The 25,887-nt window shown below is 38.4% G+C and overlaps 1 protein-coding gene across 1 annotated transcript in view; it reads right to left on the bottom strand.

Annotated features, from left to right (window-relative positions):
* Positions 1 to 2,465: 2,465 nt before the first annotated feature.
* The window catches only part of LOC131079639 (uncharacterized), a 326,487-nt gene continuing 303,065 nt past the window's right edge, over positions 2,466 to 25,887 (bottom strand). Inside the window, exon 15 of the mRNA XM_058017643.2 lies at positions 2,466 to 2,999. Coding sequence (XP_057873626.2) covers positions 2,955 to 2,999 — 45 coding nt within the window. The 3' untranslated portion in view covers positions 2,466 to 2,954. The remainder of the gene's footprint in view (positions 3,000 to 25,887) is intronic.

Genomic DNA, 25,887 nt, shown 5'->3' with positions numbered 1-25,887 from the left:
ACACATGACACAAAGATTTCATGAGTGGAAAACCTTCTTGGGGTAGAAAAACCACTCATAAAGATCCTTTTTATTATAACAATGAGCACCAACTCTGTACACCGTCTTCAAGGAGCAACAACCATATCGTAATTGCAAAAATATACTTGTGCAACTTTGAGATTATAAGAGTGCAACTGGAACAATTTCCTTTTATAAATATACTGCTATAAAGTGCAGAGAAATCACATACTCTATATACTCTGTTATTTGTATGAAATAAAATAATCCTTTCTGCCCTTGATTTCCAAAATCAAATTCGCACTGAACTTCTGAAAACAAAGTTTTCACAATATGCAATTAAAAACCCTTTCAATCTTTTTCACTGATCACAGCAAGTAACGCACAGTTTTCCCTGCCTTGTTTTTTTCTTCACACTCACTTTTTTTTTTGAAATCTCACAGCCATGATATGTATAAATGCCCAAAGATGTAAAATCAATTCCAAAACTGAAATGAGCTGTTTTTTTTTAAATCAAAATTGTTCGAAAAACCACCTTCCAAATATACCTTCCAAAATAGGGTAACTATATTAGTTAGGGTTTCTAAACAAAAACATGATTTTTGTATAACATTTAAAAAATAGTTATAAATCTGCTCTAGAAAACTGAAATCCGTATGAACAACGAATCTCTTGTTTATAGCATATAAAACCCTTGTAAAACTTTTGTTATCTTAAAAAAAATAGTTACATGACCGTTTAAAAAAAAAAAGAACCATCAAACTCTTTATTCCTGCTCATCTCTTTTCACAAAAGAGAAAAAAACATTTTGCAATTTTTTACTGCTCTGTAAAAATCTGAAATAGAAAAATCACTGTTATAGGCAACACCTTCTAGGGTTTGTGCAACAAAATAAAACACTGTTGTTTATTCTTTTTCTTTTACCACTTAAGAAACCAAAATATAAAATGGTATTTCAAAACATTTGAAATCCACAATAGAGTCTCGTGCAAGAATGCCAGGTAAATTGATGCCAAGTCATTATGTGGCTGTACACATCATAAATTTCACTGAACAATATGCAGATGACGCACGATAGCTTTATTAATAAAAATATGCCAATGGTTTATCAACATGCCTTTCAAGATGTCACCCTTTTTTTTTGTCGTCAAGGGCAATCAAGAGTCAACAATATGCCTATCTGTATCTTCAGTATTTTGTATAGAATTAATGTACCATTTTGTAACATTGTGACAAACCATGTCAAGGTACTTAAAACAAATGACGAGACAATATTATATTATACAAGAAAAATCCTTTTTAAGCCATGTAAGAACCATTATCTATTCACTGTTTTGATGTGCAAAGAGGCGCACTATATTATGTATGCATGTGTACATGTATATACATATATACATGTGTATAAATATATACTTCTCAAAAGATTTGTAAACAGAGATTTCAAAATTGTGTCACCAGATCATTTGATACACCTTGCTAAGCATTTAGTTTGCATTCCAATACCACATTTGTACCACTAAGACAAGTTCCATGCTTACAAAAGCATTCTTCAAAGGAACAAAATGCAATAAGCAAGATCAGGTAAGTAGAGTATATGATAATAGGTCTATCTAATTGCTTATTGAGTATAAACATAGCACACACAGGTGAAGTTGTCAGTTTCCACTCTACTATGAATCGAATTGGTCCATTACTAATTTTTGGTATGTTCCTTTTTCTTTACACCAGTTAGCATATAGATGGCCAGTGCTTAGTCTGAGGAGCTAAGGTTAGACAAAACAATAAGCTTTTTATCAGGATTTGAAGGTAGAAGATCCAGTAACAAAAAGGGTTTGAAAATTCATAAAACCATTAGCCACCCTTGCATTTTGTGATCATGTTTTCTTTTGCTGCTGCTCTCGATCCAATAGACTGTTAATCTTGTACACGTTAATAAAATCTTTCATTCATGCATGCATGGGATGATGGTTTCATCTTCATATTTTAATTAACATTACATTGCCCTTTGTTGTAAATATAATTTGTAATTTGCGCAGACCCTTAAACTCGAAAAGAGCTCTATTGTGGACAAAATAAATTTCAACATCATTTTGAATAAAATAGTGAGTGAAAATAAATTTTGCAAGTTTAGAACCAAATTAGAAAAAATGAAACTAGTTTCGGCCTGTTTTGTGTAGTAAGAAGCTACCATTGTAGTTTGTTACCTAGTCTACGAATAGGAACAACAGTTATAGTAATTATAACAGCATAACGTTACTATAATTTGTGATATTATATAAAAATAAAACCCCAGAAGTTTGAAATCCAAATTATTTTTAATCAGATGTGATGCAATCAACAACTAACGAAGATTGATAAAACAATAAAGCCCCAAACGTTAGAAAATCCAAATTATTTTTATTCTCTTATGATCAGCACCTAGTGAATATTCAATATTGATTTGAATCATGTCCTCATTTCAAAGATTCTTCATCATCTTGAATATTATATATATCATTTTGAATATTTTCCTTAACATAATAACCAACTTCCTCATCCCATTTCTTTGAAAAAAATATTAAATTCCAAATTGAAAACTAAAATAAAAAATGTTACAGAAAGGATTATCAAAAAGCGAAATCACGCCAGAAAATCAGAGTGAAAGGTGATATTCCAGACTTACAGTATTAGCTCTTAATGCCTAACAGTTGTTCAAATTCTCTGTCAGGTATCAGTGCCCTTCTAAAGCTAATAGTTTTATTCCTATATCTTTCAATATACAAAATAATCCCGCACCACTTGATTACAAGTACACTTCCATCAGACCAAAAATTCCTACAAACTACGGAATAAATATAAACCAACATGGGAAATTAGATTTCCACTGTGCACTCAAACCTCTCAGTTGCTGAGGAAAATCACTAATATACAGTTCACTACCAAAAAAAAAATCTCAAACCAACGACCTTATCATTCTAGGCTTCCTCTTCATCTTCTTCCTCTGATGCTTCCTGCAACCACTGTAACGGAAAGAGAAAATGTTAATAATGATAAAAACAAATTCCACTTCAACGAAATTATTTGCTGAAAAAAAGGTTTATTGTAAGGTAGGAAAAACTGCAACATATGTGATTGAAATATCCTCATAAACAGACTCAAATTAAAAAAAAACAACTTGGATTTGGTGCGAATAGATTGAATAAACCTAAATATATGTGGAAGAAACCTTATAATAATTGGCTCAAGCTTAATTATAATGGAGCTGTGAAAGGAAACCTGGGATTGGTAAAGGGATCCTTAGATATGATAGTCAGACAACCCTTGTTAATAGTTTTAGTCCCCTTGGAGCAGAATTCAAATAATAAGAAAAATCTAGTCGCCCTTTTAGAAGGAATAGAACTGGCTAAGGAAAATATATGAAAGAAACTTCAAGCAGAAGAGTACTCAACGCTAATTATTGAAGCAATCAAAAGGCAAAAGTGCAGAGACAGGATAATAAACAGTATCATTTAAGAAATAAGATGAAACTGAGAATTTTGAATTGTCAAACACATAAAGTTGACAGGAAATATGGAAGAAACCTTATTAAGATTGGGTCAAGCTATGCTAAACTATGATGGAGCTAAAAAAGAAAATCTAGGCTTGCGAAAGTGAACTTTAGATATGATAGACAGAAAACCCTTGTTAATATTTTTAATCCACTTGGGACAGAATACAAATAATAAGGCAAATCTAATGGCCCTTTTATAAGGAATAGAACTGGTTACATAAAATAGATGGAAGAAACTTCAAGTGGAAGAGTACTCAATGCTATTTATTGAAGAAATCAAACTCAAAAGTGCAATGATAGGATAATGAACGGTATCATTTAAGAAATAAGATGGAAACTAAGAATTTCAAGATTATATGAATATATCAAGGGGGCAGGAAAAATTGTGGCAAATCTAGTGGTCCACTGGCAATTGTAAAACTTGGCAAGAGATTTTTTACTCGCCATTTTCCTCCTATGGAATTAAAGTTAATAATAGTACACTGCATTTAAGTAGAAGAGTTTTCTCTTCAATATAGAATGTGCAATTCTGAATCAAAACGAGGAAAGAATTTTGTATATAGAAATGCGCTCCTTATAATACCTTCTCATGTTTGAGTCAAATAAAGAAGTCATAAAAAAAGAGATAAATGATTGAAGACATATTTATATTTAATAACTTTCTCATAGTTAGAATACACCGAGCTGAAGGGAGATTTCCGTATCATCAGAAAAGAAAATGCTTAAATTTGATTTCAGAAATTTATATCATTTTTATTTGACTGATTTGACATCTCAGCCAACAACTTTTCTTCCTCTAAGGTTGTCTATGGGTTAGGATTTTATTTTTTTCTTAACAAAGATTATGTTGCTAATGAACTTTTGGTTGATAAGGGGAAACTAGTCATGAGTATCCATCATCTAGCAAAGAATTTTTTTAGCTGGACAGCAACATTGCCTACCCTACTATTCTAAAGGTAGGCCCCTTGGTCAAGCATATTTCAGTTGGTTTGCGACTCCCCCCTACAGAACCACTACCTATCTCTGCCTATAGATAGTAGGGGCAGTAGGGGTGTGTGGGTGTGGGTCTGTCGCCTCCTCATCATAGTCCTCTTGGAATCAATAGCATTTTGTTGGAACACGTCCTGTCTCTTCGTAGGGCACTCCCGGCTATGGAACCATAGAACTAGAGCTTGGGGGGGGGGGGGGGGGGGGGGATGAAGGGGTTACAATTCTATGGGGGCGCATTAATTCACAGATTAATAAAGAGGGTATGTATCATTGCTCGATTCTAGAACTATTTCGCAGGCTTCAATCAAGCCCTACCCCCAGTCGAATTGTAGGGGGCTGGGTAAACTAATGCGCCCCAGCCAGGGGCCCTATAAACTATTCTATAGATTGTTTTGAAGATGAGAAATAGATGATATATGGAAGCTTTTCATGAGCATCCATTATGCAGTAAAGATTGTTTTAGCTGGACCATGACATTGTTCTCGACAAGGTAACTATCTTATAGATTGTTTTGAAGATAAGAAATCTATGGGTTATGATGGTTTTTAAACTGAGTTATACAAGGTTAACAAAGATTGGGTTACCAGTTAACTTCTAGTTTATATAGGAAAGCTACTCATGAGTATTCATTGTCTAGTCAAGATTCACTTTTGCTGGACAGGGGCATTGTGCTCGATGATATAAAATGTGTTATAGATTATCTTGAAGATGAAAAGTCTAGAGTTATGATTGTTTTTTGGCTGAGTCTCACTATTATTTTTGCTGAGATTTGAAAGGTTAACAAAAGACTGGATTGCTAATGAATTTTTTATTGATATAGGGAGCCTATTAATGAGCATTCATTAAGTGAAGATACCAAGTTGGCTAAGGTGGAGGCTTTACAAAGAAAATCTAATATCTAAAGAAAAGCACCCAACTTAAAGGTTTTACTATTTTCATAAACAAAGACCTTTTTCTCGAAAATAAAGCTGAATGGAGGAAAGACATGAAAAACCTTAATGGGAAAGTAGGGAAATAGGCAATAATAATAAAAGGGAGAGCATTAATAACAGAGCACTTTAAAAGTCACAAAAAGGGATTACCAAAACTTAGGATCCTAGCAATCTATGTTATTTTTAATTGACTGTTAATTTTGTTTTTTGCAATTACAGATAACACCTTTAATTTTTATATTTCAGTTAAAGCTTAGGGGTCCATATATTTCTTTAGAACTTGAGTTGACCAGTGACATTTAGGTACATCGTTTCACAATGCACATTTTCTAGACAAAATCACCATCTCATTCACCGTCATGGTTCAGTCATCTTCATGGAACTCTGTTTCAGAGAAGAGCATGTGACATCAGTTGTCGTTCACACATTTGAACCTAATACTTTTAGAGTTCATGGTATACAGTGTTTTATCAAGTCTAGCTCAATGCATGAGGAAATGAATAACATTCCATTAAGTTGGTCAAGTGTGTCTATGGAAGTCTTGTCATGTACTTGCTGTTATCAAAAAGGTCCATATTAAGGTACATTTGTCTTTGAATATAATTCAATTTTTTTATTAAAAAGTTAAAAATGTGTAGGGATACTTTATTTATGGACCAAGGAGATGCAAAAATTGTAATTTGTGATTATAGATGCATTTTAACAAAAAAAGGTAGAAAATGTTGCTGTTAGACTCTTAGCCACATTTTTGAAAGGCAAAGATTTGCAGTGGTATAGAGGGTTGCCGTCTAGCTCCATTCACAATTGGAATGAATTGGGGGAGAGGTTGAGCAACCATTTCGAAGACAAAAGTGACCACCTATCACTTGTGGAGCAGTTGACGACGATCAAGAGGGCACCCCACGAGTTCATGCGAGATTTCAATTTCAAATTCCATAAGACATGGAATAGAATTCCTGCTCTAGTGAAGCCATCTCCAAATCATGCCTTCTTGTATTATCTTAGAGCTCTCAACAGCGATATAGCTGTCATGGTACTATCAATGGGTGGAGCCTCTCTACCGGGTGCATATGACATAGCCATAAGAGTAGAAAATTGTTTGATTCAGGCTGGGAAGATAGGTCCAAGGCCTCCAATGCCTCTCTTCCCAGAAGCTCCTACTCAACAACCTACCTTGGCTCCTATCCCCATGGATCCCACATGACAATCATCCACACCCTCTACATCCTCCAATGAGCTCCATGAGATCAAGGCTCTACTGCAAAACTTTGGCAATGAATTGGTGGCACTAAAAAGACAGCAAACTCAGTATAGCAGACCTTACCAAGCACAAGGTCAGAATTATCAGCAAAATAGGCCATCCTTTCAAGGGCAAAACCAATGGAGCAATGTCAGGCCGTTGAATAGTGTGAACCCCACAACCGCAAGCAACTCAAAGGCGATAGTTCCAATGCAAAATAAGATTGGTCTCAACCATGCAATCAGCCACACAACCAAAGTGCATGCCAAAATGGAGGGTTTGTCCAAACTTTAGTAGTGCAAGATGAGCCGACCACTTTTGGCCAACAATATGACCCAAATCAGCCTAGTGTTGGCACTTAGGCTCACTTACAAGGTGACTCTACCTTCATCAATTGGCAGGAGGCAGAATTTTGTGGTTTGAACTAAATAGGTGGTGAGTCCATGCTGCAGTATGCAAGGTCAAAGAAGAGAGCCATGGAGGCTGCCTCACCTTCAACATCAGCCCAAGCTCCAACACCCAATGTAGTCGTCCATGATACAAGCCAAAGTATCATGCAAGGGAACAAGAGGCAAGAGGAGGCCCAAAATGTCCAAAGAGGAAAGGCAGACCTTGTAGCCTCAAAGGGGCCTCTAAAGTCAGCTGGTGTTCCTTTCAACATAGTTGATCAGATGAAGAAGGCCAACCTCAACGTCACTATGTGGGAGGCCCTTTCAATCCCATCTCAAAGGGATTTGCTTAAGGATGCACTGAAGGATGTCGATCACTCAGATGGTGAGGCAGCAGTCTGCGGAAAGGCAGTCTCCACCAGTTTGGTGCAACCCAAGGAGGAGGAAGATTCAAGCAAGATCAGCAAGCCTCCCCCTTTCTATCTCTCCTTAATCATAGGAGATAATTTGGTTCACAACTGCATGATAGATTCAGGAGCTAGTAGCTCAGTCATGCCTAAGAAGGTAGCTGATCTTCTTGGCATAGAATACGAGCTTGTGACCAAAGGGGTGGTCCAATTAGATGGCACTTCTATTAAGACAGTAGGGGTGGTAAAAAATTTGAAGTTAACCTTGCATGCATGCCCTGGTTGCACTGTCTTGCAAGACGTATCGATCATCGACCTCCCTGCCTTCTTTGCCATCTATTTGTCTAGAGACTTCACAGCCAAGATACGTGGGTACCTATCTTCTGACTAGTCCCATATGCTATTTCGAACAAGGTATGGTCCCAAGGTCACCATAAGGGCAGAACCCATTGCCCAAAACCACATAGAGCCCTACACCCCCAACCCTATAAACATGAATTGCACTTTGCATGAAGAGGGGGAGGACTGTATTGTCCGTGAGCCTGCCACTCTTTTGCAAGAGGTTCCTGATTGCTTGTTGGACGAATGGGCCAATGCTTTTCAGTTTGATCCATTAGCTGAGACTGAAGAGACTGGGCTTGGCACCTATTGTATCCATGAAGAGGATACTCCTATCCCTAACCCCCTCAAGACACAAGAAGATTCAAAGGGGTTATGGAACATGTTTTTTGATGGTTCAAGAAACAAGAATGGTGCAAGTGTCAGGGTAATGCTTGTTTCTCCTGAGCAAGAGAAATATTTCTTCTCTTTTAGGCTTCAATTTGGTTGCACTAACAATGTTGTTGAGTATTAAGCCTTGATCCAGGGTCTCCAACTTGCACAAAGCAGAAAGATCAGATCTCAGCAAGTATTTGGAGATAGTGAGTTGGTTGTTAATCACATCCAAGCCCAAAGTGTAGCAAAAAACAGCCTACTCAAAGCATATACACACAGGGTTTGGGATTTGATTGAAGGATTTGAGGCAATCAATATCCAGAGCATTCCTAGGGGTTAGACCAAGCATGTTGATAGGCTTGCAGCGGTTGGTGCTCAATTCAACATACCAGCGCATGTTGCAAGTGAGAAGGAGCAACACATCAGGCTTGTTGTGAGGCCTGTTGTCCCAGACAATCAAGTAAATTGGCAAGTATTCAAATGCGATCAGTAGATTGTCAACTTCTTGCAAAATGAAGCAAAGTTTTCTGCTAAAAATCAGCCCAAGCTGCAAGACCAGTATGGAGATCAAATCATGCAACTCAACTCCAATAAGTTGCCTAAAGGTCTAGTTGCCTTGGAGGGCATTTTCAACTCAGATGATCAGTTGAAGAAGAAGATGAACTTGGCTACAAAGAGGGGCGATTACAAGCCAGTTGTTGTTGCTGAGGGTAGGTCCTTGAACTTGGGCAAGGTGTGCTACTCAACCAAGCAAGAGGCCTTTGTTGAGCTTTGCCAACAATATGATGATATAGTTGCTTGGACCTATGAAGACTTGAAGGGTTTTGACCCTAGTTTAGCCCAGCATACCATAGAGCTAGAGCCAGATGCAAAGCCAATTAGACAAAAGAAAAGGCCTATAAACCCCAAGATTGAGCCACTAATGAGGAAGGAGTTGACCAAGCTCATAGAAGCCAATATCATCTTCCCTATCAAGCACTCCTCCTGGGTGGCCAACCTTGTCCCTGTAAGGAAGAAGGATGGGGAAATCAAGCTATGTGTGGACTTTAGGGATCTCAATAGAGCCTCCCTCAAGGATCATTATCCCCTTCCCTCTATGGAGCAGATTTTCCAAAAGGTCAGTGGCTCAAAAAGATTTTCATTCTTGGATGGGTATTCAGGCTACAATCAGATCTTGGTCCAAGAATTAGACCAATACAAGACTGCATTTACTACTAAGTGGGTTACCTATGCTTATTGTAAAATGCCCTTTGGGCTAACCAATGCAGGTGCCACGTTCCAAAGAGCAATGGACATGGCTTTCAAGGGTGTATTAGCAAAGTTTGTGCTTGTATACCTTAATGACATAACTGTTTATTCGAAGCATGTAGCTGACCATCTTGGTCATCTTGAGCAGGTGTTCATGAAATGCAGGGAATATGGTGTGTCCTTGAACCCTATCAAGTGTGTATTTGCTACCGATCAAGGAAAATTGCTAGGACACACCATATCCAAGGAGGATTTGACCATTGATCCAGAGCGAGTGGAGGCTATTCTTTCTCTTCCACTCCCCAGTCACAAGAAAGGATTGCAAAGTTTCCTTGGTAGGATCAACTTTGTGAGGAGGTTCATTCCCAACCTTGCCACCATGGTAAAACCCCTCACTTCCATGTTGAAGAAAAACTTGGCTTTTAGTTGAACCAAGGAGGGAAGGGCTGGTTTCGAAGAGATCAAACAAGCAATTGCTCAGGCCCCTACCCTTGTCAATCCTAATTAGGAAAGGGATTTTACCCTCTATACCTTTAGAGGAGAATCCAGCATCTCAATTGTCCTAACACAACTGAACGATGACAATTTGGAGCAACCTATTCCTTTCTTTAGTGAGGGGCTAAAGGACTATGAGCTTAAGTATAGCTATGTAGAAAAGCAAGTCCTCACTGTTGTAAGGGCATTAAAAAAGTTGAGGCACATGTTGTCCAACAACAGGATCCAACTCTTAGTTCCGCATGCAAGTGTCAAGGATTTCCTTCTAAACAAGGATATCAGTGAGAAGAGGGTTGGGTGGATAACCAAGGTCATGGAATATGACATCAACATCAAGATCACCAAGCTTGTAAGAGGCAGGGGCCTATGTGAACAGCTTGTCTCATCTTCTGAGACTATTTCAGAGGTCGCCCTTGTGTTACAAGAGGATCAATCAACTGGCAACAACACTCAATTCAGTTGGGTAAGTGACATGACCACCTTCTTAATGGAAGGTAGATACCCCCAAGGTCTGGACCGGACCAAAAGATGACACTTCAGGTTGCAGTCCATTCCCTATGTCTTAGTGAATGGCACTCTTTTCCGAAAAGACTCTAATGGGGTCTTACTAAGATGCATCAAGCAAAACCAAGTCAACAAATTGTTAGAGGAATTTCATGATGGCTCTTTAGGGGGCCACTTCTCTACAAGGATTACAACTATCAAAATAATGAGGGTTGGTTATTACTAGCCATCCTTATTCAGTGACTCACATACATGGGTGAAGAATTGCAAGAAATGTTCTCTCTTCTCTGGGAAGCAAAGACTAGCTGCCCTACCTCTTCACCCCATCCAAGCAGATCAACTGTTTGCACAATAGGGTTTAGACTTCATTGGCATGATAAACCCACCTTCTAGTGCTGTCCATAAGTGGCTCTTAGCCGCAATAGATTACTTCACTAGGTGGACAAAGGCAGTTGCATTGAGGGATGCCACCGAGGCCTCAGTGTTGGAATTCCTTGAGGGAATTATGACAAGATTTGGTGTCCCCTCCACCATCATATCAGACAATGCCAGGGCATTTGTTGGAACCCAAATTAGTTCTTGGGCAGTTAAGCATGGTGTATACTTGAAGACATCATCCAACTATTACCCTCGAGATAACGGCTTTGCTGAATCTTCCAACAAGAACCTCATCAAGATAATTAAAAGGACAATTGAAGACAATTAGAGGGCATGGCATATTAAGTTGAAGACAACCTTATGGGCTGACAGGATCACACCTAAGAGGGCGATTGGTAACTCCCCTTTCACGTTAGTATATGGGAAGGAAGCAAGACTCCCAACTTCCCTGGAGTTACCCTCTCTTGAACTAGCACATCAAGAGAGTTTTTAACAAAAAGGCGACTAATAGGGTCTTCAAAGAGGGAGATCTAGTTCTCAAGTGGGATGCAAACAGAGCCAAAGCTGGGCGACGCTCTAAATTTGATGCTATCTAGAATGGTCCATATGTCATCACTAGTTGCAAGGAGGCCAATGAATTTCATCTCTCCAGGCTTGATGGCGAAGTTCTTCCAATCCCAGTGAATGGGATTCATCTCAAGCCCTGCTTCTGAAGAGGGTGTTGATAACTATGTAAATATTAGACTAGAAGTTGTCTTTCTTTCATAAGTGCTTATGCACATATCACGTTCTCCTTAAGAGGGTGTGCGCTCTAGTTTCTAGTTTTCCTCCAAGTGATGGCACACACAAGTTTTGGGTTTTTTCAATGACTCAGTGCCCAATGGATGCTCAAGGCTTTTGGACTTGTTGTGACCTTTTCACACATTGCCCCATTGCTAATGGGGACCCTCTCTTTGCCGGCTTTCTGCGTTGTTGGGTTAGGGTTTTGGCTACTTAGTGGACAATTTTGCATTTTCCGTGCCCGAGTCTCGAAAGTTTTGATCATGCCTAGTGCCGTCTAGGGTTTTTGAAGTTATAGGATCAAGTTGTAAAACGTTGATATTTTAATGATCCTAAGTTTTGTCTAAGTGTAGACTTATTGAATGTTAACGTGTCTCCATGAAAGCGATTTTTCTGTCAATGAATTTCGATTTTGCAAAGTTTGGCGATTTTTTCAAGCTTTAGCATTTTTTGGTGAAAAGTGGCAATTTCATGTTTGGAGACTTGGGCAATTTTTCCTCCATCATTTTTGCTTGTTGTTCAGACCTTCATTACTGTAGATCGCTGCCATTAACAACATTTTTCAGAATTCTGAAAATTTTGATTTTTGCCAAGGCGGGCGAATTTTTGTGTTTGGGGTATCCAATCCCAACTTGAGCGATTTTTCAGATTGCTGCCATCCTTACTACTGCAGATCTAAGTTGCCATTGACATCATTTTCAGATTTCAGTTTGGCGCCATAGTTGGGAAAATTCGATTTTGCTTGGGAGGTGATTTGGTGACACATTTTGATGATTTTCGTGTATTCTTGTTGGCTGCCATCATTTCCAGCCTGCTGATTCGCTTCAGATCTGAGGTTTGCTTCAGAGTTTAACCTCCATTAATGGCTGCCATTAATTTTCAGACTTAAGTTTTTATTGCCCTGCCAATTCCAGCTTAGGCATTTTGCATTTGGAGGTGTCTCATGGAGTTTTCTGTGCATTTTTTTAGACCATTAAATCGCTGTTGCAAGTCTGAAACTCCATTGTTAGGCGGTTGTCTTCAGAAATTTTCATTTCCAACCACCTTTTGGCAAATTTGCTTGGGGCTGTTCCCTTAGCCATTTTTCATCATTTTCAGGGATTTAAACCACTTTACAAAGTGCTGGTAAGTCTAAAGTATTCGATTTTCAGACTTGTCCTTAGAAAACTAAATTTTACCAGCCATACTTACATTCCAGAAAATGATTGTTTTCATCAATAAAACTGATTTTTATTGATTTTATGCACATTTTTTAAGATTACATGTTTTAAAAGTCTGATTTTCAGGTTGTCTTCAGAATTTTGACCTTCATTGTTGACTGCGGAAGGTGTCTTCAGACATTCATTGTGTGAAAACACAAACCTTTCACACCTTTCTTTAGTCATCATTTATCCGGTATACTCCTTTGCATTTGAGCTTGCATATTTTCTAAGCATAAGGAGGTATTCAATGAATTTTATGGAAGGCTTCCATGCCTTAGAGTTGTCACACTTTGAACTTAATTGCTAAAATTTACCAAGTGTATGGATTATTTTCCTGACTCCATTTCTCTAAATTAGCTAAATCTTTAGAAAGTCAGGAATTTTATTAAGAGTATTATTTATTTTTCTAAGTCTAACTTCGAGCTTCGTACAGGTGCGATGTCAAAGTCAGGATATAAGGAAAGCAAAGAACTATTGGAGACGCTGGAGACTGGATTTTATCCAGAGTTTAAAATTTCATCCAAATGGAAGGAGATCGCTGATACAAACATACATTTCCTAGACTTCGACCAGATGCAGCGTCGGATATTCGGAGTCAAAGATCAAGTTCCTTCCCCAGCATATGTGAATATTATGAAGAGTGGCATTTTCCATGCCGCTGGGTTTCTACAGTCCATACAGTGCAGTGAGCTTATCCTGGAATGTGCACGATGTTACGATCCGCTCACAAGAATGATTTAAGAGTCCTAAGGGCGTTGTCATTGCCTACCTTGTTGAGGATGCCATTGCAGAGGTGTTCGGGATTCCACGCAGAACGGACATGAAGGATGTGACCAAGGAGGATTATGCAGAAAGATACACAAAGAAGATGGGTGTATACAAGAATTTAATTAATAAAGAGTGGATGATTGAGCCTAGGTCTCATCATTCCAAGGCTCCCAAGACACTCATGTGCATAGATTTTAAGGAGGAATATAGTGATTTGATATTCCTAGTCAACAGAGTGATAGGGATGCCGCAGGGAGCAATATTTGATGGATGGATGTTCTACTTCATCCAGGATTGTCTTAGAAGAACACTAGTGAATTGGTCCAAGATTATAAGTGACAGTCTGGATTTTTAGCTGAGGAATGTAGAGCGGTCCAAGTCATTCGCCATGACTTCTTACCTGGTGTACCTGCTTGCACAGTTTGTTTCATACAGAGGATTAATATGCAAAGGTGAAGTCGGGATTGGGCAAGGACAATTCAAAAGTTATGAATGCTACCCCCAGCTGAGCATGCATAGAATTGAGGACTATAAGAGAGTGAATGATGCATTCACTATGTACATCACACAGATGCTGCAAGGCGAAATCCACAGAAGATTGTCCAAGGAGGCAACAGAGTTGATAGAAAAATATGGATCGTGGTATATACAGTTTCCCACTTTCACATACCTCAGGATTCATGGGTTTCAATCTGAACCCTACAGACTTCCTAGGTATCCAACTGACATAATGATATTGTTGGAAGTGGTGAGACAACTTCTAGAGTTCGATGTTATCGAGAGAGAGAAGCACAGGACAGGAATGATGTTCCCTATTTTAGTTGGGAAGACGTCTGAGGTTTGCCAATCTGCCATAGCCGCCAGCACTGTGAGTGAGGAGTTTGCATTCTATCGATTTGCTACCTATAAGAAGAGAGAAAGATTCGATCAAGACAAGAAGGTCGGAAGGATCAAAGGAGAGAAGTTCACTCATAAGATTGACATAGAAGATTATTGGGCTAACCTGATGGACGGACAAGCAATGAAGAGAAGAATGTGGTCCAGAATGTCAATGTATTTCATGAGGAAGTGGGGACTTTTCCTCATTCCTGATCAGGTATTAGATGATAGAGATCATACACATCCACAGTATGAGAGTGGAATGAAGAAGGCAATCCTATTGCCCAATTGATCAGAGTCAGAAGAGATTGACCTAAATATATTGATGAGAGGTCTTGAATTTCTCCTGCCTATGGGTGGATATACAGATGAATAAGTTAGTTGACATGGGTGTTCTCTTCACTTATGAAAAGATGAAACCGAAAGAGTCTACTTCCGAGGATGATCAGAGGACAGTCAGTGATGTCAAGATTCATGCAGACGAAGAGAGTCAAGCTCCCAAGAGAAGGAAGAACGCGCCAGGAGAAGTTAAGGCCAGAGGGAAGAAGATTGAGGATGTGAAGAAGAAACATAAGACTATCATTCCTCCACTTATCATTCCTTCACCCCCTCCCAGTGTCTCATCAATCGAAGTGATTGAAGTAACAGAACAAAATAAGGAGACTCAGTAGTGTTCCAACACAGTGATACTACCAGAGAATATTCAAGAGTTCCATGCCACAACATCTGCACCTCCTGATGAGAAAAATGATCAGCCGGAATCCCCTACCGTCTTTCGGAAGTTAGCTTGGAAAATGAAGTATATGATTGGACTAGGAGTAATCCTGATAATAATGATGATGTTATTTCGGCATTGAAAGGACTTGATCGAGAAATATGTCTCGATGATGGTATGGAGATGGTCGCTATTCCTGAATGGCTGAGGAGAAGTATGGAGAAAAGTAAACAAATGATAGAGGTACAGCCTATTGATGATATTGATGACTAGCTAGCTAGGAGTGCTAAGGGGAAGGAGCCCAAGAGAGCAGAGATTTTGTCGCACATAGCTAGAGATGAGACAAGAATGCGGATTGTGCAGATTGTTGTTCCTATTACAGGTGTGACAACGGACATTGCTACTCCTATGGATTTCCAAATCACTTTAGTCACCCTTGGTCGTACGTCTAGAGAACAGGAATTCTAGGAGATTAGTGAAAACCTCCAGGCAATCAATGCAAGGTTAGATAGAGCGGTTGCAGAGAATGAAAGGTACAGAGAATAAAATATTAGACTCAGAGAATATATTGCAGGGACAAGGCGTGGAGATCCCACCCTTATTCCCCCTATTGCAGTTGACCATGGAATACATTCACACTATGAGGTAGCGAGAGGTACACACTCAGAGTTGGAAAAATGGATTGAAAGCACAAGAAAATAGGCAGATGATTTCCTCACTCAATTCGTCCATGCATATGATATGACAACAGGGCTTATATTCAAAATCCAGTATTTGGAGGGAGTTTGGGAAGAATTTCGACCTATTCAAGACAAGACTATTCCACGCCTCCAGGCATTGAAGAAGATTCCTAATTCCACTTTGGTCAGCGAGAACACTGTGCACAGTGGAGATAGATATGATTTCCATGGTTGGTATTGTTCACTAGCCGTGAAGAAATCAACTTATGAGAACGCCTAGTCGAGTTGTATGGAGATAGAAGGATTAATTCAGGACATTCAGATGAAGATCCTTGCCTCGATTGAGGAATTATTGGGTGTTGATGTTAGTGATGCTAGTGGTTTACACTTAGCCGAATTAAGAGACAAGATGAAATTTATGTATTTTTGCCAGTTGGACTCTTTGAAGAAGAGTCAGATAGATGACTTGGTCTCTTTGTTGATTCATGTTCATAGTTCGCAGAAGCTCATGCCAGAATGGGAGAACACTTTGAATGCTTGCTCGGATTCACTGGACATGATTGATTTACAGCAGGATACCTTGCCTAGCATTTCCATGGAGGAGTTAGATTCAGTATTGGCTAGATTCTTGGAGTATGCTAGGAGAGAGAGAGATGCAGAAGATTCCCTATTTGATGACTAGGTATCTTTTCATTGGGCCATATGTTGGTGGCACCATTTTTGTTGTAACCCTAATTAGGGCAATTCTAGGGTTTTGTTGGCATGATCTCAGCCGTTGATCTTAGATCAATCTGGGCCATCCATTTTGTAAGAGACTATATATGCCTCCTTGTCTCTCATTTGTAAGGGAGAGTTTTTGTAGAATTGTTGGTATATGCTATAGCTATTTGAATCCTAATCATTGTTCAATTGTTGGTGATTTTGCTCTTCAAGTGTTGTATTTGCATTCATAGTTCTCAATTCCTCCAAGTTAGATTAGAATTTATTTTCATGTTAGATTGAGTGGAAGATTTGTTGAATTTATTTGTGTGGAATCCTTAGTCCATACCACTAGCCTCTTGTCGCTGGTAAGTGCGCCTTGTGTGGTCAACTGGAATTCGAGTAAGCATAACTTCAACTATTACGCGTTTGTTGACAAGCATCAACTTGGATGGTGTCAACGTTTGATGGTGATAGCCTGAAAATCTTTAAGTATACCTTAGATGATTGCACTAAGCTTGTGTCAATACCTGATTGTGAGACCTTGCCTGGTTTGATTCCACTAAATCCATTCACCATTTCCTACATTCCTAGGATTAGAATAGATTTCCTGAACCCTATTTTTTTTCCCCCTTTTTTAGTAAGAAGTAAATCCAGAGCCATATTGATAAATCTTAAGTTGTCAGCACACCTATTCCGCATCATTCATGATAATCCAAACATTTGCGTAAGTCCCCAAGTGAAACACAGCAATTCACATCAACCACTGAACTTACCCACTCGTCAAGACCTGACATGTAGAAACCTTGGAATCATTTTAGTTGATCTCATTCTTAGCATCTGAGGTGATTTTGTTCAAGAGAGGGTAAATTACTTTGGTAATTTATTCTGTATTGTTATGTGCATAAAAAACACATCAACAGGACTTCATGCTGAGCAGGCAAGCATCTCGCAGAAATCGCCAAAATGTTGTCATTTTATGACACCCTTGGTCCATCAGTGAGAACTGATCAGAGATATGTTCCGTGGACCAACACTGCCCCAATTGATCAAGGAGAGAAGAATCATGAAGTGTGAAGTGTTGCCTTATCCGGAGGAAGTTCCTCCCTTGGCCTTTTCTTCTTCCCCGGAACTCCGGAACCCCGAGGTTCTGAAGTTCTTTTCCCTTTGCCTTCTCCTGTTCTCCTTCTCTGAAACTCCGGAACCCCGAGGTTCCGAAGTTCTTTATCTTTCCCTTCTCTCGCTTCTTCTCTCCGGAAATCCGGGACCCCGAGGTTCCGAAGTTCCTCTCCTTCTCTCCCTTTCTTTTCTTCTCTCCCGGAACTCTGAAACCCCGAGGTTTCGAAAGTTCCTTTCTTTTCCCTTCCCCAGAACTCCGGCACCCCGAGGTTCCGAAGTTCCTTTCTTTTTCCCTTCCCCGGAATTCCGGAACCCCAAGGTTCCGAAGTTCCTTTGCACAGTTCCCCGGAACTCCAAAACCCCAAGGTTCCGAAGTTCCCTCCCCTTCTTCTCTCCAGAACTCTAGAACCCCGAGGTTTTGAAGTTCTCTCTCTCTCTATCTCGGAACCTCGAGGTTCCGAAGTTCCTTTTCTTCTCTTCCTCTCTCTATCCCAGAACTCTGGAACACCGAGGTCCCAAAGTTCTTTCCTTAGCCTTTTGAAGTTCTCTGGAACCCCGAGGTTCCGAAGTTCCTTGGTCCTTCCCTTGTCTTCCTCACTTCGGGAGTCCGAACTTCCGAAGTCTCTGGACTTCCTGCTGATTGGCGACACTTCCGGATGGCGTGATCACCACTCAAGGCTTTAAATGCTTCGACAATTTTGGTGACTTGTGCACTTTCTTTTGTGGAGCCACGAGGGTGCATTAAATGTTTTTGGCAGGATTTCCATCAAGGGAGGTACAGGGCCATGCTTGGTGACTTATGTCATGTCTGACTTTGGAAGGTTAGTCAATCCACCTTCTCAGGATTGCCTTTTGTGGGTATGGCTAGGTTGCTTGCATGTACAAGTCAGGTGCATGCACTTTCTTGCACTCCCAGACTGACATGCAGGGGTCATGATCACCCTTGTAACCTTTTTTTTTCTATATAAAGGTTGTTAAGCCTCATTGTAAAGGGTTCTCTCCCTGTTGGCTTGAGCTATTCCATGCTCTCCCACTTCTCTTGTATTTATCTTGCATTTATGCAACTGTAAGTTTGGCCATTGGCCTTATAATTAATTGAAAATCACCACTCTTGGCTTCTTTCAACCTATGTATGCTGTGTATGTTTTCTTACCTTCATTATAGGTGTATGTCTTGTGGCTTTTCTCTCCATATATGTTGTGTTAACTTGTTTTCTGAGTGTGACTTGTGGGAATCCTTCTCCCCTCTTGACATTTAGCAAATTCTAACCTCCATATATGCATTGGAGTCACTCATGCAACTGAATTTTGTGCATCTCTTGGGCGTTTCAGTTAATTATTTGTGTCATCTCGATAAGGAGAGGAGCAATCTCTTCTTGGTGCATCACCTCCTATTTCAAGCATTTCTCTCTTCCCCTTACCTCTGCAATTTGTTAGGATAGGCCTAAGAGTTAGTTTTGAAGGGTTGAGTTGGTTCAACACCTGCACCTAATTGAAGAAGGAAGCCGGCCTCCTTCGTAGATTCAACCCCTTGCGCAAGGTCCCACACTTCGGGGTTGTTTCCATGTTTCACAAGGTTGCTGAGTTGATAGCTTAGCAAGGGTGCAAGCTTTTGTGATAACAAGAAGATTTAACCATCAAAGGTGACTGAATCTTCAGTTTTTTCAAGTTTTCAAGAATTTTTTGAAATTTTTCAAGTTTTTTAAAAAATTCCCAAGTTTTTTTTAAAATTTTGAAGAAGTTTTGAATTTTTTTTTACAATTTGTATGCAATATAGGGGGTTATAATGCTGTTTTTTTTTCAATTTTTTTAGTAATGTTTTAAGTTTTCAAATTTAGGTTCATTAATCATACATAATGGCTACAAGTGGAGGCTCTAGTTTAGAAACCCAGTGCTGAAGTGAAGAGAGCCTTTTTAAAATTGATGCAAGTTTGCCACTATGGCGTTATACAACAATGATCAAGCAAATGTCAAGTGGTAGGAGTTTTCTTTGGTAGTGTAACCATTGTGGCATAGAGTATTCAAGCTCATACTATCGAATGAAAGGTCAATTATGTGCCATACATGGACACAAAATAAAATCTTGTAAGGGGTTAGACGATAAGGGGTTGCCAAAATCTCATCAAAAAAAGAACATGAGAAGCAACAAACCAAAGAAAGATCATCCTCTTGCCAATACAAGCTCGAAGAGGCCTCCTAGTGGCTTGACAAAACTAGCTGGCCCACATCCTTTCATGGCAATGTCACCACCTTCTGAACCAGAGGATGTTGTGGTTATACGAAAAAGAGGTCCAGTGGATAGGGCCTTCAAAAATGAAATTAGAGAGGTTGCAGATCAGAGCATTGCTTGTTGCATTTATGGCAATGGGCTTCCTTTCAACATTGTTAGATCACCTTATTGGCAGTAGAAGGTAAAGAACAATGTTCCATGGGGATGTCTCTACCCCCAAAAACCCATGTCCCCTATAGAGGGACATTTCCAAGACTTGGGTACTTGGAGGAAATGTCCCCCCACAACACTACCAATTCCACCACCTCTGTCGGGGATGTTGTCGGGTTGCTTTCTATATGGCACATGCCATTACATACTGATTGCAACCTTTAACTTTGTGAAAATTAGTTGACCTTTCATGGAGAGCTTACAGAGATCTTATATTGCAGATTTTTCCTTGAAGATTTCAATTCAACTCTATTTTTATATCAGCACCGTACCCCGCCACTGCTCCACTGCCACCCCCCCATCGTCCCCAAATTTAGGCCCTTGGTCCCCTAGTCCCAAAAAACATGTCCCCGAGTCACCCTGTCCCCCCATTAGGAAACTCCATAGAACATTGGTAAATACACTTTGCAATACATCTGCTTATTATGTTTGTCTCGGGTATGAAAAGGTGCGAACCACCTTATTGGCAAAGAAGAAAGCTTTTGTAGAGACAAATTAAGAGTAATCAAAGATATATGGCTGGAAGCAAGTGTTATAGCAATGTCCCTTAAAGGGTGATGTTTCATTGCCAATATCCTCATAGAATCCATTGACATGGTGGAGCCTTAAAATGTTGTCCAAGTCATAACAGACAATGTTAAAAATTGTAGGGTAGCTGGGTCTATAGTGGAGGCTACATATAATCACATTTTTTGGACACCATGTGCAATTCACTCACTCAATTTAATCATGCAAAAGATTGGCACACAAATTGATGGGTCAACAAGTTTACACAGAGGGCAAGGAGATTCAAATCTTTGTGACTAATCATCACATGTAACAAGCAAGATTTAGGACCTACTTCAAATTGGAGTTGTTGGAAGGTAATTTAATTTTTTTTTTTAATTTTTACTTTTTATATTTTATATGACATGTATTTTTTTATGCCATGTTAAGTTGCTGAAATAGGATTTGCACCTCACACATTCATCTTAAGATGTCTTGTGAGGGTGCAAGAGGCCTTGAGTGCTATGTTCATCAACACCTTGTGGAGTGTATGGAAGCAGCCAAACACAAAAAGAGCCCAAAAAGTAAGAGCATTGATTGTTGATGATGATTGGTGGGATCGTGTGGAATAAATTTTGAGTTTCACCAAGCCCATCATGAACATGATTAGGTATGCTGATACTAATCACCCATGTTTGGGTGAAATTTATGATTGCATGGACACCATGGTGGAGAAACTAAGAGCAATAATAGAGGCCAAGGAATATGACCCAATGGAAATAATTTTCAAAATTGTGCAACAAATTATTGTTGATTATTGGAGCAATACGACCACCCCTTTACATCTCTTAGCATTTTCTTCGATGCCAAAGTTTTATAGCACAGATATACTTGCATTGCCAAGGAGGGTGCCACCATATAGAGATGCAGAGGTTCCTACTAGCTATAGAGCTGCATTTAGAAAGATATATTCAGATGATGAAACTCGGAATATTATCTTGAGCAAGTTTGGCCAATTCGTATCTTTAAAATATAATGATGCTATTGCTCTTCATGCCAGATTTAGGACGGATGTTGATGAGAGGTGGTATGTACATGGTCAAGGCCCCATGTTCTTGCAACCTCTTGCAATTAAAATTCTCTCCCATGTATGTATCTTTCTATTTTTTATTTTTATCATTTTTCATTTGATGCTATCATATTAAATATTTTTATTTCATTATTATCTTTTAAGTTTTTAACAAATTGTTGCATGCAAACTCAACAAGTTGCAAGTTCTTCAGCTGAGCAGAATTGGAGTACTTACTCCTTCATCCACCCACTCAAGTGCAACCGTTTGGGTGCAAAAAAAGAGAGGATTTGGTCTACATACACTCCAACCTTCGTCTATTGTCACATAAGAAACCTGAATAGAATGAGGATGTGACAAGGAATTGCGATCTAGTGTAATGTACCCAAATTAGAGATGTACTAAAGCTATCAAAAATCTTAATTCCAAATAGTAAATCAGGTTAAAAGAGTACCTTGTCTTAATTAAACCCCTGCAAAAAAGTTAGAAGGCAATCATAATCATATCGCATTAAGTATACAATTAAACCATTAAGAAATCCCAAAACTGACTTATCTATTTTACAATAAGGAATTCAAATAGGACTCAAACCATAAAGAGATTGTGGGAGTGAATGACCTCGATTTGGTGTTCTTGAAGACCCTATCCTAGGCCCAAAAGCGGATATACCATCCATCTTGGTCCCACGTGGTCCATGCCATGCATATGGGATGGCCTACCTAGTGACATGTCCTCCAACCATTCCCCCTCATCTTGTCATCACCCTAGTTTCTTTATGATTGATCCTCTTGCATTAATGAGCAATGGTGATGGAGAGAGAAAAAGTTGTAGAGAGTGCCCCAAAAACCATATCTTCTAGACCCAAAGACCATACCCATTGTACTCCTTTGGCCTCTATAGGGCTCATCCTATCCCACTTTGAGGTGGCGTATCTAGAAGAATGCTCATACACTGTATTGCACTTGTAATACTCTCACACCCTCCTTCACCATGACTTGGATATATCATAAGTAATGAAGAACCAATATATATTATATATATATATATATATTCATTATAACAATAGTTAATTATTGTTGAACCCATTTAACAGGTTGGTGTTAATAGCATTATGTAATGTATTAATATTATTATATTGTGTTGTATTAACAATATTATATTATGTTAATAGTATTGTACAATTTTAGCAATATTATATCAAATTTTATTCATAACATTAGCTTCAGTTTATATTAATAACATTCTTATATTGACACCATTATGTTTTATTATATTAACAGTATTATTATTTTAACCAAGGATGAAAATATAGGCAAAAAAACGCCAAAATCGCGATATATCGGGAGTCAAATAGGTGGCTGATTTAATCGGCGATAAAATTGCAGCCGATTTTATCTAAAAAATCATAGTTTTTTAGCAGTAAAAATCGGGATTTTTTCGGTTGAAATCGCAAGTTCGAAATAAAAAATCGCACCCTCTAAAATCGATGCAAACCCTAAAAGTAAAAGCCAAATGAAATAAAACATAACACGGGAAAAAAAAAGGTTATTTCGCTCGATTGACGACCGACGACGCCCTACACGACACTGCATCTTCCGACCTACGACTCTGCTCCCTTGCCTGACACCTGACACCATTTTTATCAGGTAAGATTCATAAGAAATAGAATGCAAAGCAGGAAAAGTATTAATAATTTCGTGAATGCTTCAGCAAAGGCTCTTATTTCCCAAACTACCACAGTTACGTTGAGTTCGGCCATGCTTCAGAATAAATAATTTAAAAAAAAAAAATTATGAATATATTTATTTCATCATATATAAACCAAAGATATTATATGTATTTATGTTTATGTATGAAAATAATGAAATATATAACAGTATAATGAAATATGAAAATTAAAATTATTAAAAATTACATATATATTTCAATATAATAACAGTAATACATTACTGTGTTTTTTTAAGAATATTTTAAGAAATTATATATTTTCAAATGTTCAATAATTTTGCCGATTTATTGCCGATTTTTTCCCGATCCCCAATTTTGAAAAAAAATTCGGCCAAAAGATTTATTGTCAATTAAGATTTTTACATCTTTGATTTTAGCATTCCCCTTTTATGTCATATTAAGCATATTAAATTGTATTAACAATATTAAATTGTATTAACAGTATTATATTGTAATAACAACATCATACGATATTATTAGCAATCTTAGATCCTCATATTCATACCCATACGTATTTCCCTGGCAATGACTACTGACATCTTTCCTTATTTTCCTCTTTCCTACACGATGCCTTGGTTGTGGAAGGACCAGCTCTATTAAAAGTGCCTCAACGGGTATGTCTTTCCCTTAAGAGACATGTAAATCAAAATATCTTTTGACCGCAGCCTTTGCAAAGCATCGGTCATATTTATATTCATTGTGACTATTAATAGTTAGTGTGAATATTATTGATTGTAATTATAAATGCAAATTAATACTTATTGTATATTTAATAATTATTGTGAATATAATATACATGAACAAACAAACAAATAAATATATTATTTAGATCCTCGACAAATAGAGTGTAAATACTCAAAATATAAGGGATATTACAATCCCTCCTACTCAAGATTGCTTGTCCTCAAGCAACTCTAAATTAGGATGTGCAAGTATTTGAGCTTCCTCCCAAGTTGCATCTTTAGCAGGGAGACCCTTCCATCTTACTAAGTATTCTTTGATAGTTTTGTTTCTTAGTTTCCTTTCACATACATACAAGATAATCTCTGGCTATAAGATTAATTTTCCATCATCATATAATGGTGGCAATTCCGGACATAAAATAACACACTGCCCCAACACCTTTTTGAGGCGAGATACGTGGAACACATTGTGAATCCTACTATTCATAGGAAGTTCCAACTCGTCGGCTACTCCTATCTTCCTTAAAATCTTATATGGCCCATAGAATCAAGGCTTTAGCTTTTCTGCTCCACTAACTTTAAGTGAGGATTGTTTGTATGGTTGCAACCTTAGAAAGACCAAGTCCCCAACCTCTAATGATCGTTCAACCCTCTTTCTGTAAGCATAAATCTTTTGTTAATTATGTTCTTGATGAAGATTGTCTTTAAGTGCATTTATGATATCCATATTTTGTTGTATGAAGTTCTTAGCTCCTAGCACCCGCCTGTCCGAAAGAATCAAGTCTCCGAAGGTTGTCGCCATGTATCCACATAGTGCCTGAAAAGGGCTCATTCCTATAGACATATGATGGGTAGTATTATAGCAGTATTCTCCCAAATGAAGCCATTTAATCCATGCATTTTGCTGCCCTATAACATAATTTCATAAATACCCTTCCAACCATTTGTTGATGATTTCAGTCTGTCCATCTGTTTGTGGATAATAACTAGTACTGGGGGTTAGCTCTATTCCAATTAGTTTGAATAGTTCTTTGCCAAAATAAATTGAGGAAGCGACTATCTCGATCACTTATATATTCTAAGGTAGTCCATGCAATCTGAAGATTTCCTTGAAGAAAATCTCAACCACTTGAGAAGCTTTGAATTCTAAGGGTATAGCAATGAAATGTGCATATTTAGTTAAGCGATGCACCACTACATAGATACAATCTGTCTCTTGTACCTTGGGCAATCCTGTTATGAAGTCCATAGATATACTTTTCCATTTCTGATTTGGTATGGACAAAGGTTGGAGCAGTCAGACCGGGTATGCATGTTCCCCTTTGTTTCTTTGACATACCGTACATTCCCAAAAATGTTTTAACACATCTCCTTTAAGTCCTTTCCATGAAAACCTTTCCCTAATCTTCTTGTAGGTCTTGTAACATCCTTGATGTCCTACCGATAGGTTGTCATGATAATTCTTCAGATTCTCCTTCATTCTTGACCCAAATGTGATGTAAATTCAAGCTTTATAAAGGATAAGGTCATCCATGACTCGATACCTTTCATCTTGCACCTTTCCTTCTATTATATCACTTGTGAATGAATCCTTAGCATAATCTGTGATCAAATTTCAGTGGATATTGCTGCCATTGAACCTAGGTGGGGTCTCCAAGATAGTATATCAGCTACAATATTATTCTTACCCTTCATATATTCAATGTCAAAGTTGTATGCTTGCAACTTACCCATTTTTGTTGTATCATTTAGACCTTTTGATTTAAGAAACATCTCAAACTAATATGATCCATCTTCACCACGAACCTCCCGCA

The sequence above is a fragment of the Cryptomeria japonica genome, chromosome 10 (genome assembly GCF_030272615.1).
Source record: "Cryptomeria japonica chromosome 10, Sugi_1.0, whole genome shotgun sequence".
Classification (NCBI taxonomy): domain Eukaryota; kingdom Viridiplantae; phylum Streptophyta; class Pinopsida; order Cupressales; family Cupressaceae; genus Cryptomeria; species Cryptomeria japonica.
Note: the sequence above shows the minus strand (reverse complement) of the source record. Positions and strands in the feature narration are given on the sequence as shown.